This window comes from Dendrobates tinctorius, unplaced genomic scaffold (genome assembly GCF_039654945.1).
Source record: "Dendrobates tinctorius isolate UK_male_01 unplaced genomic scaffold, ASM3965494v1 ptg000006l, whole genome shotgun sequence".
NCBI classification, from domain to species: domain Eukaryota; kingdom Metazoa; phylum Chordata; class Amphibia; order Anura; family Dendrobatidae; genus Dendrobates; species Dendrobates tinctorius.
This window is the reverse complement of record NW_027361674.1, coordinates 13,905,001-13,919,734: the sequence shown is the minus strand read 5'-3', so window position 1 is coordinate 13,919,734 and position 14,734 is coordinate 13,905,001. Positions and strand designations below refer to the sequence as shown.

Genomic DNA, 14,734 nt, shown 5'->3' with positions numbered 1-14,734 from the left:
TAGTCCCCCCGTCGTCGCAAGGGGCCCACACCACCATTCCCCCCCCCAAGCCATCACAAGGGGAAAATGCAGCTAGTTTCTCTCCCTCTGTCGCAAGGGGCCCACGTCACCCTCGTCCCCCCACACGGCTGTCACAAGGGGCCCAAGCCACCCTCGTGCCCCCATCGCAAGGGACCCAAGCCACCCTCATTACCTCACTGTCGAAGGGGCCCAAGCCGTCCTTGTCCCCCCGTCGCAAGGGTCCCAAGCCACCCTCCTCCCCTCCCTGTTGCAAGGGGCCTAAGCCACCCTCATCCCGTCGCAAGGGGCATAAGTCACCCTCGCCCCCTCCCTGTTGCAAGGAGCCCAAGCCACCCTCATCTCCTCCCTGTCACAAGGGGCCCAAGCCACCTTCATCCCCCTCTGTCGCAAGGGGCCAAAGCCACCCTTGTCCCCCTCTGTCGCAGGGGGCCCAAAGTCACCCTCATCCCCCTGTCGCAAGGGGCCCAACTCACCCTCCGTAGCAAGGGACCCACACCGACCTTGTCCCCCCGTCGCAAGGGGCTCACACAGACCTTGTTGCCTTGTTCCGACCTCGACCAAGAAATTCAAACTAACTTACTAAGTAAGTTCTTGGTATATGTGGGGGCCTATCACACCTGGAGAAAAAAAAACAATCTCCCAACAAGAGACCATATAAACTACATCTAGATGTTGCCCTTGGTCAGAGTCAAATCTAAGACCCCATTAAGCAAGACAACGCTAACCACTAAATTGTCCATTTCTCACACACACAGATTTTTTATTATTTTTGGTCATTATCTAATTGTGAGACAGATTGGGCAGGATAACAATGAAATGTAATAAAAGGGCACCTACTTTAAATATTTACATTCTTTAAAAAAAAAAAAAAAAAGCAGATGGGTGTAATATCTGATCTAATGGATGGCCGTAATTGTCCCTAAGGAAAATACGGCTGAGGAGGAAAGAAAAAATCCAGCAAGATGTTCCATAAATATGGTAAGAATCTAATGACCCTACTTATTCTTGGTCTTACCTTGATCTTGGCCTTCTTATCGTGTTTTCTCCTTTGCATCCTGCACGATTCTATTAGATAACAGCATATTGGGTTCAGCAGAGAAGACTGAAGGCACCATCAGTGGCTGTCACGTTAATGGTTACGACAGTCCATCGCTTTCTGGCAAGTTGTGCGATTCGGGACTATGAGGTCTATCTTTCTGAATGACCAATTGCCACTTTGCATGATTTGCCACACACCACTACCACAGTTTCCTAATGTAGGTGTACTCTTGACCCCTTCATTTACAAGGCATCAAACTATACCAATCTGACTCCACTTACTGGAACAGTCTAATATTTTTCATCTGTGAGCAAATATAAAAATGAACCAAAAACTAGCATTGCCTAGTCTATTTAAACATGCGTACTTTATTTTTCTCCCACAAAACCTTCTCAGACCTCATATCACTTTTTCCAACACTGAACAAAGATAGCAGAATTTAAAAGTTGTCCCAAAGCAGAGTTCTTGATAACTTTACAGGGGTTAGACATAATTAGAAGACCATGGTTGTCATGCCTTCTTTCAAAAGCCAATATTTTCAATGGAACCAATAACTGCATCTCAGGTGCAAACTTCTCCTTCCCACTTTTCTGTCATTGAGCACTAGTAATTTTTACTGTCATTTATCTCGAAAACGTTCAGATAAGCAGCAGAATTGCAATGACTCGATTTTTAGCCATGACTAGAATGATTTTATTAACATATCCTCTGGGACAGTGATCCCCAACCTTTCTGCCTGGGGGGCCGCGGCCCACATTTAGGTCCTAGAGAGTCGCGAGCCACATCCAGCTCCCGCCCACCTCACAATAGCGACACATTGCCTCCATTACTGGTATAACGACAACCAAAGTTTTCTCACTGAAAATACACAAAAGGCAGTGTACCAAGAGCCAGAGGTTCCTACATGACCTTCATTCAGTATTCTTGCATCAACCATCCCAAACCACACTGTCGCATCCAGCTTTAAAGCATCTCCTCGACACTTCACATTATCAGGTCTCCACCTTCCCATAATTATATTTCCAAACCCCCAAGGCCAGAATATGCACATTCAGATCTGCTTTTCTGTACTGAACTACTCACAAAATTCACCATCTGGAAAAGTGCTCTTCATAGTTGTTTGCTAGACCTGATACTAATTCACCAAGCTGGCAGCCAGTCACGAGCCACATATCATGGGCCCGAGAGCCACACGTGACTCACAGGTTGGGGACCCCTGCTCTGGGACATCCGACATCATGCCTTGTTTTGTCATTCAAGTTTCCTTTTCCAAGCTGGTCTGTGCTAAAAATGCCGTCAACTTTTCTAAAATTGAGACAGTCATTCTCATACACTGCTGGATTTAGCCAAAGCTTACTCTTTGGTCCAGAGTAATCTAACAAAATTATCTTCAATTAAATTAGACAAACTAACAAGTTAACTTCTGCCCTTCTGTCATCGCAGGTCCAACACAGTCTTGGTCTTTCATCTTCATAGGTCCAACACAATCTTGCTCTTTTGCAATCACAGGTCCAACAGTCTTGCTCTTTCACCTGGATAGGGCCAACATAATCTCGTTCTTTTGTCGTCACAGGTCCAACACAATCTTGTTCTTTTATATTCACACGTCCAACACAGACTTGCTCTTTTGTTGTCACAGGTCCAAACAGACTTGCTCTTTCACCTTGACAGGTTCAACACACTTGTGCTTTCATCTTTGCAGGTCCAACACAGTCTTACTGTAACACAGAGGGTCCAATCGCTTTTTCCTCATTGGAAGTCCAACAGAATCACGTTTGTCATCACAGGTCCAACAAAATTTTGCACCTTCAATGTATTAGGTCCAACTAACCCCCTCTCAATTTTACACCTTCATTGTATTAGGTCCAACTAACCCCATCTCGCTCGATATAGCAGATTCAAAGCCCTGTCTCACTTATTGTAGCCGATCCAACTCTAAGGTCCTTCACAGTCTTGATCTTTCAGTCACAGGTCCAGTAAATTCTTACGCTTACATCTTTGTAGGTCCAACAGTCTTGCTCCATCACAGCAGGTCGATCTACCTTGCCATTTCCTCAAAGCAAGTCCAACAGATTCTTTCATCTTTACAGGTACAACCAAATCTTGCCGTTTCATCTTCACAGGACTGATTAGAGTCTAACTTTTCCAACAAAGCAAGCCCAACCGAATCTTGCACTTTCATTGCGGGTCCGCTAATTTACTTTTGCACCCGTAATTACGTAAAGTCACCTTGACACTACGACTAATATGAACAACATTACGGCATGTAGATTAGCATTTGTAAACTTTTTTTTATTAAAAATATCACACACCTAATGTTCCCAAGGGAAAATAATTTTACAATAATTGGAGAAGGTAATTTGCAAATTTAAGACTTATTATGACCAACATGGTCTCAACAATGCAAAGGGCTAAAACAGCATATACACAGGTTACAATCCTTTTATAAAACTAGGTAAGTCAGTTTTTTTTGTTCTAATTAAAAGAAAAAAAAAAGTTCACACTTACTTTTGAGTGCTTATAGTTGGAGAAAAAATAAAAAAGGTAAATTTAAAAAAAAACACAAACATTTTCACTGGAATATAGTTTCATTGGATGGAACCAATTGTCACCATAAATGAATGGATCGTTCTGATCACCAAGAATGTAGTCTGGACTATGACACATGCTATTTTTTTTTTTACCCAGAAGAGGAACATTATGAATTACTAGACCAGATCGACAGTTTGACAATTTATAGTTTTTGCAGTCCAGGCGTCATCATGGAAGACAATGAGCAAAAGGATGATCAAATAGTCAAAGTTGGAACCCATAAAGGAGCATACATTAAATTAAAAAAAAAAAAGAAAAATCTTAATATACATCTATAATTGTACTAGTTTCTGTAGATTGTATTGCTTTTTTGGCATGAGACATTAAAAATTTAGTTTTACCCTCAAAGACCCATACAAATCATAAGTTCCTCATTACGACGGGACCTCAGAGACGGGTTCCTCTAGTCTAAAGCCATTGTCTTTTTAAATACCCTTCTAGTAAAGCTCAAATAAAAAATGCAATAAATCGCAATTTACCTTTTAACACGGCCAATATGGCAGGAAAAAAGTTAATTTTTTTTCTCAGAATTTTAGACTAAGTCGTCCATTAGGTGCATGTATACATTTTCACTTCTGAAATAACAGCGGTATGTACAAGGTAACGTAGATCACAATATCTTATTTCCCATCTTAATGAATAATCTTATACAACGTGTGATCTGATAATCCTGAACATTATGTGTAACAAAATGGAAAAAGTAAAAAATAGTGACATATAACTGCAGGCAAAAAAGGGAAACTCCAGATATTGGCTGGAATTTGACCGAGTCTTACTTATCAACCTGCATTTTGGAGATCTACTAGAACACGATTCAGACCGCCATCTGATTAGGGCTTAACGGCTAAAGAGGCGTACAGGAGGCTGTGTCGGGAGACCAGTGACTAGTCCGGACATAGCAGTCCACACTCAAACAAGGATGTGTGAAACAGGCCTTAAAGGGGTTGTCCAGGCTTGGGATGGGTCACTATGTGACTGCAGAGTTCTGAAACCACACAGCACGTGCACCACACACAGTCCGGATTCTCCGATGCCAGTGGCAAGAGTAAGCAGTCACAAAAAAAAAAAAAAAAAAAAGAAGCGATTTGCATACCTCAGGTCACATTCCAACTAGACGTTAGAGGCCTCACTCAATACAAGCCAACTGAGTGAGGCCAAACACGTCTACTTGGCATGTGACCGCATGTATGAAAGCTCACCTTCACTGCCGGAACTGGAGAATCATGATAGCGTGCGGTGCTTGCACTAGGATTCAGAAGTCTGCAGTCAGAGTGATTTTAAAGGTGTTGAAAGCTTGCAGCAAATTATTTACTACATTACGATAGTAGCTGGAACAGTTCTGATAGGTGCCAGTTTCACTGCAGCAATTACCGTTGCGAGATTGATGTGCAAATCACCCAAGGAAGATGTCGTCAGAATCGACGTCCCCTACAAAGGAAGGCACAAAGGCTTGTTTCTCATAATGCAGGTAACGGTACTTAAGCAATGTACATATGCGGAGCCTGACAATTTATATGAGGTCAGTGCTGATAATAACATGCACTGGGCGAGGAACAAGCAAGCCTAGGTTTCTAGCCGAATATATGCCATATGATGTGGCAGGGAAGGGGTGGGGGTCCCCTACTTGCTAAATATATATCAATTACCAGTTTTTTACATGAACGTAGTCCAGTAGCAAGGTAAGTATTCAACGGGAGCACCAAGAACTGGCCCTCCTACCTGACTGCAGAGAAAAATAGCAGATCTCCAAAATGCAGAACTCAAGATTTCAGAGAAGGCCAAAGTTGATTTTTTTTTTCTCCCCCCTCCATTTCTGCCTAGAGTTAGTACATGAAAAGAACAAAAGCTATACAGAAATAAGAAAATCTAATCCCAAATGACTCAAAGAATTATAGTCCAAAAACAGCTGAAGGAAAAGGGAAAAAAAAGAAAAGTGTATTGGTCAGAACATGAAGGATTATCGGGCCACAGATAGAGGTGTATGTTAAATATCTACATAGACTTCATTAAGAGTATTTTGAAATGAAAAAAAGTCTGGAATTATAGAACTTTCTGCAAATATTAACAAAATATATTTATGTACAGATGGAGCAGACTTTGCCACGTTCCACGTCTTACCATATGAATATCCCGTGGACGGAAGTGCTGAAACAAAAGTGATCAATTTGAAAAAGCGGCCCACCATGGAGGCCAGAAAATTAGTTCTATGCATAGGGTTGAAAGTGATCGATCAGAGCGTACGATATCTGACTAACAGCTTACTTCCATGTGCTGATCCGACACAAGGACGACATGGACCTGCAGAAATGGACCATCAGATGGTGGAGAGCAGAATCCAAGATCTTCTCACAAATCTACAGTGTGAATGAAAAAGAGTGCAGAATTTCGAGACTCAAAACTCCAGCAATCCGAATCCTTCCGAAGCCAACTATTACAAGTTTCCTTATATATGGTGAGGAGTTCTTTGTAGACTGTTTAATGAAATTAATAGATATTCCTGCAGAATGTCCCAAGCAGCAAATTCGGGTAAAAAAAACATTTGCTCAGTGCCCAGATATCGGCATCAGGACAAACTTGTGTTCAGCAGAGGAGAGTCTCCCGTATCTGTGTGCGCCCTATGACGTCTGAGAAGGGGGCTGACTTTTTGGCTGATTTCTAAACCCAAGCCATCCACCACCTTCTCCAAACAGGATGATGTACAGACCGAAGGAGGAATCGGGCTACTGAAATGGTCAGCCAGCCCCCTTCACATGCATCATCGGTGAGAACAAGCTGGGAGTGGAGCTGCCAGGACAGCTTCACCCTTCCCAATACCAATAAATAGAATTCAAAACACATTTAAAGAGGTCCCCCCCCCTTAAAAGATACGGACCTTTAGGGGGAATTTTGGTGGGTTTTAATGGTCTAATATATAGATGATTTTCATAATCTGGTTTTATTAAAAATTTTGCCTGATTTGCCTTCCGTCAGTGAACTTGTTCTGTGGAAAGTTTTTAAACTTATGTTCCACTTCTTAGCAGATCAATGACAACAAAGTTCAATTAAACTTTGCTGTGAAAGTTCTAAATGCTCCTAGGAGAACGAGCTCACTGACAGATTCTGTCAACTTTCACATTAAAGTAGAGCAGACATTTGTGGTCATTAATTAGTTGAGAGGAACTCCTAGAGCCAAAACTCTACCCAAATTGAGTTCACTGTTCGATTCTCGGTTAACTCATTCTGCAGCCGCCAAACAGAAGCTTCTACAGCACGTCTATTGTCGGAAAAAGTTTCAAATTCTTATCTTGCGCCTTCTGAGCTCCTCTCAGCTGTTTTTATGACCATAAAGCTCAGCTTAAACTTTGTTTTGGGCGTTATAATAGAACAAGCTCACTGTTGGTTTCTCAGTTTACTTATTCTGCAGCCACCAGCAATAACCAGTAGCAGACTATATAGAAGGGGGATTTTTAGTATGAGCTTGAGAACAACACCCTCCTAGCATACAGGCTGTGCGTGGTATTGCAGTTTAGTCACAGTAACCTGAATGGGGCTGTGTCACAATACCAGATGGCGCCTTGTTATACCAAATCTATTTAGTATGGCTGCATATAGTAATGAAGAAATGTGTTCGCAAGTCTACAGATCCAAACTTAGAGTCGGGTACCCACAGCCATTCCGTACCCAGAGCTTCTCGGACTTCTGAATTTGGTCTTATATCCCAAATATTGTGCCTTGATGAGTGGGAAAAGAAATACTGCACCGCATGCAGGATAGACCACAAGTTCTGACCGTTCCTCTGCCGCTCATACACAGGTCAGTTCCATATACCATTATTACCTGACTGAATATTGCCATAGGCGAGGACTCCTGGTGCCATGGGCGATCACTGCTCCTCTCTCGGTATTAAACAATTTGGTCACAATGCACCTTTGATATAAAAGCATTTTAACTTTATTAATACTCAGGACAACAGGAATTTTCCAGAATTTCTTTCCGTTATTGTTTTCAGTAGCATTTTGAAGAACCACTTTAGATGGCAAAACACAGTAGTTGAAATGAGCATCCGCTTCAGAACGCCGACTGATGGTGCAGGCAATAAAAAAAAAAGCAAAAAAAACCCGGAACCCTTTCTGATAGGAGGCTGGCACTGTGACGACCACAAAAATACCGCAACGTTTTTTTTTTCTTTTTTAGGAGCGTGTTTCCTAGAGGTTACATCCTCTGTTGCCAAAATACTTTAATACATATTACGGTAATTAGAAAATAAGGCAATGACTCAACAGCTCACACGGACATGTCTCTGTACACAACTAGTGTCACTCTGACAACACCTCGTCCTGTACTCACCGTTTAGTGTTTTTTTTTTTTTAAATATTTTTATTTTTTAATCTTTATTTCAAAATGGTCCAATAAAATTTGTAGGATAATAATGGCTAAAATATATAAATATATTTATATAGGATTGTAAAACGGCCCTGTGAGGTGTGCTGCAGTGGTGAGGCCAATACTAATACTGCTCGGGTGTTACATTGTTTCTGTGTTTGATATACAGAGAATTCACGCTCATCTTCACCATACGTCCCTACCTGTCTTTCCCTCTGTCTCCTCTACCGCAGTGGTGTGAAAGCTGCAACCGCCCTGGCTGTTGTAACAATACAACTCCCAGCATCCCACTCCACCTATAGAGCCACTTATATGCCATAATGCAGTACGTGTACAACCTGCAGCTTTGTAAAACTGCAACATACCCCGACAGACAATTGTTGGGGGTCCAACTCAACGCCACAGGTTTCACATTACTGCTCTAATGCACATCCAAAAGTTAAAATAAGCACCAGAACTTTGACACCCTTAAAGGGGTGTACACTTTAGTGGACTGAAGAAAAAAAAAAGAAAAGAAAAAAAAAAAAAAAAAAGTCCCAAAAGTGGAAAAATCCTTTAAAAAAGAAAAAAAATTGTATATATTACAGAATCGCGAGTGTATGTAAGTAGTGTGCGGAATGGGTGTATATATAGATATGTATGATATATACATATATTACACACGTGATAGATTTTAATATATATTATTTACACATACACATATTACACACACATTACACACATACTTCTATGTGTGTAATATAGGCGTGTGTGTATATATATTTTTTCTTACACCTATATATTACACATAAATATGTGTGCAATATATATCTTACACATTACACACATATATTTGTATGCACTATACACATATAAACACACACACGGTAATACATGTGTGTAATTTATGTATTTGTGCGTGTAGTCATACATGAACAAATATATATTACACACAATATATAAACACAGACACATACATAGTACACACATACATGTACACACAATTTACACACACTTTCCCCACACACACAAAAATGCTCTGGTGCTACTTTTAACAAATATGCATTAAAACAAGAGTGAACAACCTCTGGCCCTTGAAGCTGGGAGATGCAGGGCTGTAGGTTGACATTGCTTTAACGAATGCCCAATTTCCACAAAAAAAAAAAAAAAAAGAAAAAAACAGAAGAGTTAAAAAAAAAATTATATACACACCTTCACGCAAAACCATTGTGATGAACAGTTTTGCTATGACATTTAGCTATGGAGGAAGAAAAAAAAAAATGTGCAAAGAAAAAAAAAAAAAATTATATATATATATATTTTTTTTTTCGAAATAAGGAGAATGTTCTGAGAAGTAAAAATTTATGTTTTTTCCATTTTTTTTTTTCCGCTTTTTTTTTTTAACTATATAAATAGATTTATACAGTTTAGCACAAAGAGAAGCTAAATGTAATAAGGGTGCCTGGATCTCAAAACACTGCGATACTCTGCCCAATGGATAAATAACAAATGTCTGACAAAGTGAGGGAGGCAGCGTATTTTTTTTTTTTTTTTTTTTGACACTGTCAAATTTCCCTCAAGATTTGAGAAGATGGTAAAGAAACAAAAGATTATGTTTGCAAAGTTCTGAGAAGTTCATCTAGAGTCCAAAACTTGGATTAAAGTCCATAGAATTTTTTCTTTTGCTTTTTTGTTGATTTTTTTTTTCCTTTACTTAGACAGGTATATACAGTGCTGCTGTAATAATGAAACGAATGTTATCTACTGTAAAGTTGCACGATACAGAAAACTGCTGCTCCATCTTCTACTACATACATGTGACTCCACAGGATAAAGATGAGATCGTTTCCTTTGTTAAGTCGGGATAATGCCGTCGCTCCTAAGACCTCGCTTTAATTCAAGGTCTTCTAATTTTTTCCATAGTTCTTCGCGTTCCTTTTCCTTCTTCTTCTCACTAAGAAAAACAGAATAAAAAAACAAAAAAAATTGTGGAATTACTTAAAGGGACTTCAATAACATCTAACAATGAGAACAATAATTAACGCTACAGAACTCAATGACTCCGGCCCTGCTAAGTGTCAGTGGCGCCTATGTAAGAGGGGTCTGGACTACCCCCCCTCGTCGGACCGGCCGTCTGCATACAACTTCCCGGGATTACGCCACAAGAGATTACTACAAGCAGCGGTGTTCGGAGCAGCTCCTAACAGTAGGGTATTGTTCTGCAGCTTGTGGCACTATCTTCTTACACATGGCCATGTAGCAGTGCTCACAGTTGTCTAATATCGGTCTGGCAGAGCGCCGCCTCTGTCCCATCTGATTAACCCACGCTTCACTTATCAGCATGTTCCACATCACGTACGCCGATATCCATTTATGGAATAAAAAAAGTCATTTACTTAGTCACAACATTAACTCATGCCTACCTGGAGACAGAAACGGGCATCACCAGTACATGTCCATTGTAAAAACCATCAACCAAAAAGAGCTACTAAGAGGGACAACACTAGGGGGCGACAACACATTGGAAACAGGAGTATCCCGTACAGATACAAAGGGCTGTTCTGGACATCAAGTTATTAGAGGGTTGCTGAGGGTCCGACTGCCTGTACCGCCAAGAATGCCAAATACAGGGCTCTGAAATGCAACCGCTACGCTTTAATTGTCAATCCGCAGCAGCCATTCATGCTCAACCTCAGCTCCATTCTGATGGGACATTTCTGAGCCCCTTTCTCAGGATGGGGTTGGGTTTCCGCTGTCGGACCACCAGCAATCAACAAGCCATCTTGTAGGCTTTGGATAGATGAGAATTTGTAATGAATAACCCTTTAAATGATATCTGTTTTAGCTCGAAAGGCAAATATATCACTGACTGCATTACCTGTAATTCCACATACACCATTATCAGATTTGTATTAGGTTTGTTTTTTTTTTTTTTTAAACACATTTTAAAGTCTAGGAATGGACCAGAAGTCATGAATTTACTTATTTCTCTTAAGCCCTCCCATACATATTAGACAGCGGTTAGAAAAACGATGCATGCAGTGTCGGACTGGATTGGCAAAGGCCCACCAGTAAGGATGATTCTTCAGGCTCACTGTTCAGCTACATGCAAAAATAACCTGACACTTGTAAACAAATTAACATTTGCTTCTATGTAATATTAATTTGGCTAGCTTGAGTAATGAATTGTAAGAATTTTTTTCTGCATTACTCATTAGCACTTTTTCACAGCAGGGGCCTACCGGAGGATTCTCCTGCTCTCCTGGTGGGCCAGTCCGAGCCTACATACAAATCCCATGCACAGGACCACCCTTTGGCAGAGCGCTCCTGTGTCCTCTATGAGAAAGCCGCTGACTGACATTTCTACCGGCAGCTTATCTCGAGGAGAACAATGCGATCAGCAGATCAAAATCTGACATGTCCGATCGACATCTCCTCTAACCATCAGTTGGCCGGCGCCCACATACACAGAATGTCGGCCGAACCCGTGGATATCAGCGAATATGTGAGACATTAGTCTAGTGTATATGGGGGGGTGGGGACACTTGACAGCTAAATTTGAGGTTCCAGCAGCCGACAGTCCCTAGTACCCATTCGCTCCCTTAATGTGGGGAAAACAACTTACTGTAAATTTTTAGTTCTATCGGCAGCCAAAGCTACATATACAAATTTCAGCACTTGACCCTGGTAATTTACAGATAATGCAGTTCTCCAATATATCAGCCATTTACTTCTAAAATAATCAGAAAAGCTTTATGCTGGAACAGAAAAAAGTTAATACAAAGTGCAGATTAAAGTTTGTGAGCCCCGAGAAATTCTGCAGGGGAAAAAGGGAAGAAGTTTGCAGCTTTTTATAGTCCAAGGACAAGGATTTTCTGCCACCGGCAACATGGCCACATGATGGGGGTCTGTATCAGAAGCAAAAACCGGACTCCTGCCAATGGTAATAATGTGCAGAGAGATCAGGTGATGCATCTGCAATATGAACGCCAAAATGTGGAGAGGCCATGTAGCTAAATGAAGCAAATCCAAAGAGGACGTTACTTATAGGGGTTGAAAGCAAAAGTAGCCTACTGTGCAGCGCTGCTCCTGCCGTCAGAACTCTCGAAACATGGAGGAATCCTGACAGATCACAGTAGATTCCGTCAGGATTTATCCACAGATATGAAAGTGGATCGCTCACACTGGTCATGGCTCTATTAACCCCTTAAGGACTGGGTGATTTTTCCTTTCCTTATTCTCACAGCTATAACTTGTTTTTCCGCCGACATCGTCGTATCGGGGATGGTTGCTTTGCGTCACAAGATGTACCGTAGTTTTGAATGCAAAATAAAAATCGCAAGTCCACTGAAAAATTTTGAGTTTGCTTTTTATGTCATTAAATGTATTAGTGCAGATGCATTTAGGCCTGTCTGGTTTGTATGTCATTCAATGTGCAGTAAAAATGACCCAGCAATGTGATTCTCCAGCTCCAACAATTCTGGAAATACCAATCTTATAAAACTTTTTCTTTTTCTAGTGGTTAAAAAAATTCAGACCTTTCTTGAGGGGGAAAAAAAATAGTTTGGGTTGCCAAATTCTGAAAGCCCCAACTATTGTATCTTCTCGCCGATGGAGCGGTACGAGGCTCAGCCTTACAGTGGTAACCTGTACTTTTTATTGATACCATTCTGGAGAACATATGGTGTTTTAATCACTTATCTCAGTCTTTGAGGGAGAATTGCAGTAAGGGTATGTACACTCGCTGCGGTTTTTGCTGCAGATCCGCTGCAGATTTGGCCGCTGCGGATCTGCAGCAGTTCTGCAGACATTGTACATTACAAAGTAAGTCTATGTGATTTGCATTCTGCTGTGCACATGCTGCGGATTTTCAACTGCGGAAAAGCTGCAGTTTTGAATCCGCAGAAAGAATTGACATGTCAATTCTTTCTGCGGATTCCGCTGCGGTTTGCCACCTATTCCATTGTCCAGGTGGCAAACCGCAGGTCATTTTACCTGCGAATCCGCAGATACAAATCCGCGGGTGAATCTGCACAGTGTGCACATAGCCTTAGTGAAATATGTGTACTCTAGTTTTTCCATTTTTGCTCCGTTTTGGTGTTCCCCGAATGGGATAAATTATTTTATACTTTATTAGTTCGGGCCCTTACACACAAAATGATACTAAATCAATTTACTTTTTGCTATATATGTATACAAAAAGGGGTGTGTGTGGAATTAAAAACAATATTTTTTTTACAAATATTTATTTAAAAAATTTAAATAGTCCCCTTAGGGACTTGGATTGGCAGTCACTTTATTAATATTATTACAGTGTGACCTTCTTATGGTATACATGGGGTCCTTCAGAAAGCTTACAGCTGCCATGACAAACAATTGGTACTTTGCAATGGCAGGATCGCCGTGTTAATTGGAACCTGTCAGTCAACTTATGCTGCCGAAATGACGGCGAGCATGAATCGGAGCCTGGCTGTGCGATTGTCGTTTCTCTGAAACGCTCCAGTGTTTAAATATTCGTCTGTAAACTATAGGCAGATAATAGACTAATCCGGTCCGTTTCTAGACGCAAAGCTGCAGCCAATTAACAAGTCTCTTCCATGTGTGTCCACATGTGAGACCTGCCAATCACCTAAAGCGAAGCAGTGAGAAGCCAATCGGGGGCACCGCCGGACTAAGTCCATTCTTATAGTCCCTAGCCAGCTGTAAAAACTAGATTTATCTTAAATGCTGGCACATTTCAGAAAAAAAATATACCTGGCTGCAATCATCTAGCTATGAGATTCATGCTACCCATGGTTTGGGCCAGCGAACCACCGAAATCGAACACCGGCTGTCGTTAAGGTGTTAAAAAGGACAGGAGCCATGACATTGGTGTGAACAGACCCCAATACAGCATAACACCACATTAAGTCAATGCAGCACAGAAAACCACCAGAAACTTTCCGTGCTACAGACAAGAAAAAGCAATAAAAAGTTACCGCTGGCGATCTGACTTGTAAGTGGCTGTCAGTTCATCAAACAAGGTGCTGTTCATCTCCATAAAGGCTTTTAACACGTTGTAGACGAGAGCGACGATCGCCCTGGGGGGAGAAGAAGAAGTTGTATATGGTGAGGAGACCGGTGACGACAGGTACAAGACACAGCAGTAAAAGTTAGCTCATCTGACTCTTGGAATATGTAGGTAATGGCTGTGCCCAAACAAACAACCAGGTCGTCCTGTTCATTGACAGCATCACTACACTTTTTCCACCAATGATGGGGGGACGACACTTTTGCTAAAAGGGTACTCCCATCTCCAAGATCCTATCCGAATACGTAGGAAATGTAATATTAGCAAATGCGTCCAATTAGAAATGTTATAGTTCTTCTGATAACCTATGTCGCTTACCCCATGTGCAGGGCTTTGCACTAACTTAGGTAACCACGTTTACAACCACTAGCGACTATCACTACTTTATATGAGCGGTAGAAACCACAGATATTCGCAATGCCCTGAACATGGGATAAGCAACACAGTGATTTATAAGAACTAGATTACATTTCTAATTGGAGGTATTTGCTAATATTATTATTACACCTACTACATATTGGGAATAGGATCTTAGAAATGGGAATTCCACTTAAAAAAAAAAAAAAAAAATAATATATTATATATATATACACACACACACACACACACACACACATACATACATACAGTGCCTACAAGTAGCATTCAACCCCCTGCAGATTGAGCAGGTT

The 14,734-nt window shown here is 41.1% G+C and overlaps 2 protein-coding genes across 4 annotated transcripts in view; both read right to left on the bottom strand.

Annotated features, from left to right (window-relative positions):
* The window catches only part of GPHB5 (glycoprotein hormone subunit beta 5), a 46,458-nt gene extending 38,895 nt beyond the window's left edge, over positions 1 to 7,563 (bottom strand). Inside the window, exon 1 of the mRNA XM_073570919.1 lies at positions 7,469 to 7,563. Coding sequence (XP_073427020.1) covers positions 7,469 to 7,508 — 40 coding nt within the window. The 5' untranslated portion in view covers positions 7,509 to 7,563. The remainder of the gene's footprint in view (positions 1 to 7,468) is intronic.
* PPP2R5E (protein phosphatase 2 regulatory subunit B'epsilon) overlaps positions 7,560 to 14,734 on the bottom strand; it is a 119,238-nt gene continuing 112,063 nt past the window's right edge. For 2 of the 3 annotated variants that reach the window (XM_073570894.1, XM_073570903.1), the window contains exons 13-14: positions 13,972 to 14,073; positions 7,560 to 9,947 (exon numbers count right to left, since the gene is read on the bottom strand). In XM_073570894.1, coding sequence (XP_073426995.1) covers positions 9,848 to 9,947; positions 13,972 to 14,073 — 202 coding nt within the window. In that variant the 3' untranslated portion in view covers positions 7,560 to 9,847. The remainder of the gene's footprint in view (positions 9,948 to 13,971; positions 14,074 to 14,734) is intronic. The other variant, XM_073570911.1, reaches the window with a different exon arrangement.